Source organism: Hakea prostrata, chromosome 4 (assembly GCF_041222555.1).
Source record: "Hakea prostrata isolate BN-2017 chromosome 4, UWA_Hpros_2, whole genome shotgun sequence".
In the NCBI taxonomy this organism is placed as follows: domain Eukaryota; kingdom Viridiplantae; phylum Streptophyta; class Magnoliopsida; order Proteales; family Proteaceae; genus Hakea; species Hakea prostrata.
In genome coordinates this window covers 1,022,577-1,027,626 of record NC_142603.1, presented here as the reverse complement: position 1 = coordinate 1,027,626, position 5,050 = coordinate 1,022,577, and the positions used below count along the sequence as shown (strand labels likewise).

The window sequence follows — 5,050 nt, the reverse complement described above, 5'->3', positions numbered from 1 at the left end:
ATGTCTCCCCGGGTCAGTAGAGAGAGATGGATACTACCATACCCTGCCCCAGCTCAACAATTATATATATTTTTTTCCCGGCAGGGAATTAACTGGGAAGGGAACTCAGCAATGCATTGTTTTAAGGACAGCCAAGTCCTGCTGGTTTTCTCCAGGCATTTTTTCACCAATTCTAACCTAGAACATCTAATTTTTATGTCAGATTGGGTCAAAACGCAACCAAACAAGTGCCAAATACGAGTAAAGTAAATAATTGCACAAAGACACACAGTGACATCATTCATAGTGAGCTTGTAAGAGTGGATCAGACTTCAGAGAGGATGTCATCAGGGATTCAGGTTCAATTAGCCAACAACACCCACAGGTATCACTTGGATGAAATAACTGGTTCAAGTTCAATATCTGAAGCAAAGCAGAGTGAACAATATCCAAACTGAAAAAAAGCCGTTATCCTTGCTCTGCTAGGTGGGCAAATTTCTGATCGTTCTGTAGTCAGTAGACAAAAGCAGATTAAATGGAGCAAATATGGCTGTCAATTAAGACTCCAGGTAAACAAACGCATCAGGTATCTCAATGGTAGTTATTACATGCACAACTTTATACATGGTGGTCTGGCAAATCACAATAATAGTAAGGGGGCTTATAATTCAAGTAAAAAGGACATGGGCATGATGAGAAACATGTGGAATGCATTTAAGATACTTTAGAGTCTTTATCCGAGCAACCAAGCACATGAACGTTCTTGGTATCTATGGTTATGCTGCCTTTCAGGGTTGCCTTTACAGTGGATGTGCAACTGCTTGCTGTCATAAGCCCGTTTAGTTGACACTTCACACACAATGGTTTATTACTTCAGATACTTTTCCCTAAATATTGGAAATAAAGAAACCATACACAAAAGAGCTTGAAGAATAAAAAGAGCAAGGGCGAAGATGAATCGAACGTTTTGTCGAACACACACACACACACAGAGCTTCCTCTTCAATTTTTCTGGTGGGCATGAAATTTAATAGATAATGATCATAAAAGTTTAGGATCATCAAATGATTTTCACTCTATGAATCTACAAACTGCCATCCTGCATCACAAGCAAGCAAAGACAGAGACAAGAATACCAAAGATCCCATCAATTTGTTCACAACCAACCACCACCCTTTCCCCTCCAAATGGGATCCACTGTCAGATTAACTGAAGATACACTAATAAAGAAAGTGCTGGATAGGATGCGACCAACCCAACTAGTTGGGATACACCATAGTTGAGCAGTAGAAGCATCATATGTCTGATTTTTGAAAATCTAGAAGGACTGGATGAATCAATAAACTAACCAATTGATAAATAACATAAAGATAGAACCGCATTAGGACATACTGTTCACATCCCAAAAGAAGTTTCAGCAACAGCATAACAGTACCACTTTGCAAGACGCAGGGACCAATAAGTTGAGGACCCAGCATAGGTCAAATAAGTCATAATAAACTTAAAAAACACACACCTAATTCACAGGACAGTACTAAGACAAGGAAACAACTGAATAAGTAATAAGAACTTCCAGACTCCCCCTGATAGGTTAACTAGGCAGAAATTGGATATGCTAGTCATGGATTAACTGCAAGATGGGAGGAGTTTATCACAACATAGAAAGTCCCATATTATGCATTGCCATGAATAACTAAATAACCATCACATACAACTTTCAGCTAGTTGACCAATTCCTCATTGCCACCAAAGCTTATTGAAAAATGACTACAAGGCAATAATTTGAAGTTCACAAACAATTATATTACATGAGGATATTGCAAGGTGAAATGGACGACACACACAGAGAGTATTTTAAACAAAGGAACAAGCATCCAGAGATTGAAAGTTGAGAAGCTCAAGTCAACTTGTATAAAAATTTACTGCCCTCAAATAATTGTTAAAGACATACAAAGAATTAAACTTGAGTAAGTGACAGGACATGAACTATGCCGTCCATCAGGTCACCTCTGGTTCTGCTTGACTGCAGTGGCACCATTACTAGCACTGAGACCCGAGAGATCATCCTCCAACTTTACACCATCACATTGAGGTGATATCGTGTTGCCAGACAACTGTGCATCATCACCCTCATTGCTTTGTTTCCACTTCCCATTTGCAGCTGGCCTAGTAATGTCAGGATTATCACCAGCTGCCAATCCTAAGACTCCACCATTCATGTAACCAGGATAGTTTGCGGGATCCCCATACAGAACTGGACTCTGCCTGGCCCCAACAATAGCTGGGCCATACCAAGGACTCCTAGGGACGGCAATTGGAGGTGTCCCGTAACCAATTCCACTGTATCCTCCAATGGGGTACCCTCCTCCATAAGTATGTGCCCCATAAGGGTATGCTCCAATACCTCCATACCCAGGAAAGGGTGGAGGGGTATAACCAGGGAACATCCAATACCTGGTGTTGTAAGATGGGTGAACTACACTTCGGTTACCACCATTTAAAAACCCTCTTCCACCACCTGCTCTCATATTAGCACCATTACCGTTACCGCTGATATTCCCATCTTTGGGCACAGCCCTCTTGACCTCCACTACTTTATCATTCAACTCATGGAAGTTCTTCTGCATCACACCCTCCACGGCTTCTTCAGAGTCGAAGGTTATGAATCCAAAACCTCTGGGTCTGTGTGTTACACTGTCATACATAACCACAACATCCGTAGTTCTACCAAACTTCTCGAAGTAGCTCCTAAACTCCTCCTCGGTTAGGCTAGAAGACAAACCCCCTACAAAAATCTTTTTAGTTCTAAACTGATTGTCATTTCCACCATTACTACCGTTCCTACTTGAACCTTTATTCTGTTGTTGGTGATGATGATGGTGGTGTCGGTCACCTCTGGGTACCGCCTTTTTCACCTCTACCTATTGAAATTTTTGAACAAACAAAAGGAATAAACAAAACAACACAACCCACAAAACATTGAAATTTCCAATTTTCGGAAGGGTTTGGGGGAGTAAAAAGTATATTGTATCTTGTGAAAATAAAAGTGAGTAACAGAGAAAGAGTCTGGCAAGTGTGAAATTGTAACAACAGTAGAGTACGAACTAACCGTTCTTCCTAATATAACATGCTTGTCTTGAAGGGCTTTATCCGCAACTGATGGATCTGAGAATAGAACAAACCCAAATCCTCTTGCACTCCCTGTATTCTTGTCCCTCATTATCACGGACTCCACAACATCCCCATACTTGCTGAAGTGATCTTTCAAAGTTTCTTCACTGGTTTCCCAAGAGATTCCTCCCACGAACAATTTTGCTTGATCAGAATCCATGATGAAAAATCACGTCAACAACAAACCGGAAGCCCTAACGCCCAAGAAAACAGAAAAACCTCAAGGAAGAAGAGTCTAGGGTTTTGAGAAGAACATAGGGTGAAATCATCACAGAGAACCAGACCAAGAAGTCCGGAAAACTGAAAAATAATATAAAGAAAAATTAACAACAGAGGTTCGAAAGAGTGAAAAAGCAGAAGCTGTGAAGCACTCACTGAAGAAGCCTGTGATTTGTATCTCTCGTCTTACGGTCTTTGGGCTTCAGGGAAGCATTTATTATACTTTTAGGGTATTTAATGAATGAATGGGTCATGATCGAACTTATATGATAACTTTCAAATTTTCAGCCATCGATATTTCCGTATATTCATTACGCTTTAAAGAAAAATAGAAATAAAATCATTCATAAATTATTATTAATCTTTCTTATTCGTAATGATAAATAAATCTTCGAGACTGGTATACAATGAGAGTCCAGCCTAATTTATAGTTGCATTGTAACGCTCGTTCTTGTAAAAGAAAATCTCAGGGTTTGGTTTTGATAACTAATTACGGTTTAACAATATATTTCAATTTTTTTCTTTTTCTTTTTCTTTTTCTGTAATTCAAGTTGGAGATCACTAATTAGGGTTTTGACTAAGTGCACTTGGGGCTTAACCCCATGTATACGCATCACCGGCAAGGAAGAAACCCTAGTTGGTTCCGAAAGTCAATCCCCTCACACATTTTAACTTAAATCTAAGTTTCTGGTTCAAATTCAAATTCAAATTCAACCAGAGTTGTAAGTCACAATAGCAACTAAATTGGTTTCACAAATAAAATAATACGAAATATTAAATACTATTCTAGTGTTTAGTAGTGTTAGTATAAAAATAAGATAACAAAAAGAATCAAGATCTGGAGTGGTCGGTTTGGAGGAATTGGAACAATTGATTTTGAACAGAATTGGCAAAGCCCGATCCCGGTTCTGGGTTTCTTTCTATTTCTGCTGGTAGAAAAATTCTTGGTTTTCAAACCGAGTTAGGTGGAAACTTTTTGTATCATTCAACAAGGACTGAATTAAATGCTGCATATTTAATGCACAGTATTTGTTGCTATCTGTAAATTTCGATCGTCCATTTAGCAAGTAGACTGTAATAATGTTTGAAGGATGCCAAGTGCTGTCAAATTTTCAACATCATCAGTGTCCTCCATTTAGCTTATTTATTATTTTAGTCACTCCGAATAACTGAAACGTGATGATTTTCGACATATATTTTACCTTTATTGTTGGAAATGTCTTAATACAGCTCATATGCTTTGTACATTGAACCCCCACACAACAATAGTTTGAATATGGATCCTTTGGCCTTCATTAAAATTAAGAAATCAAAAGCTGCCCCTTTAAAAAACCAAATTAAAACAATTTACCAAATCTATAAAGATATTGGTTCCAGATTTGGATACCCCATCCATTTATTTTATTTTATTTTTTTCACTCCAGAATGTGAGTTTCATTTTATATGTGATGATTTTCCTTCTTTTATATATATTTTTTTAATTACTCTTCGTCCAATTTAATTTGTTTGGAATTCAATTATCCTTTAATTATCTTAGTAGCTATAGACAAAGTTAAAGGTTAGATTAATAATTTTGCAAAATACAAGGGATACATTAGTAATAAAATCAAAGTACAGGGGGGCAATAGTAATTATCCCTGCTTATACCATCCTCTCTTTTTCTGTTTTTTTTTGGTTAACA

The 5,050-nt window shown here is 37.9% G+C and overlaps 1 protein-coding gene across 1 annotated transcript; it reads right to left on the bottom strand.

Moving 5' to 3' along the window:
- Positions 1-783: 783 nt before the first annotated feature.
- Positions 784-3,583, bottom strand: LOC149016908 (heterogeneous nuclear ribonucleoprotein 1-like). The gene is made up of 2 exons (XM_089151177.1): positions 3,089-3,583; positions 784-2,900 (listed from the first exon to the last, which is right to left on the bottom strand). Exons 1-2 carry the CDS (start codon positions 3,308-3,310, stop codon positions 1,983-1,985), a joined length of 1,140 nt encoding a protein of 379 aa, XP_089007303.1. The 5' UTR covers positions 3,311-3,583; the 3' UTR covers positions 784-1,982.
- Positions 3,584-5,050: the final 1,467 nt, after the last annotated feature.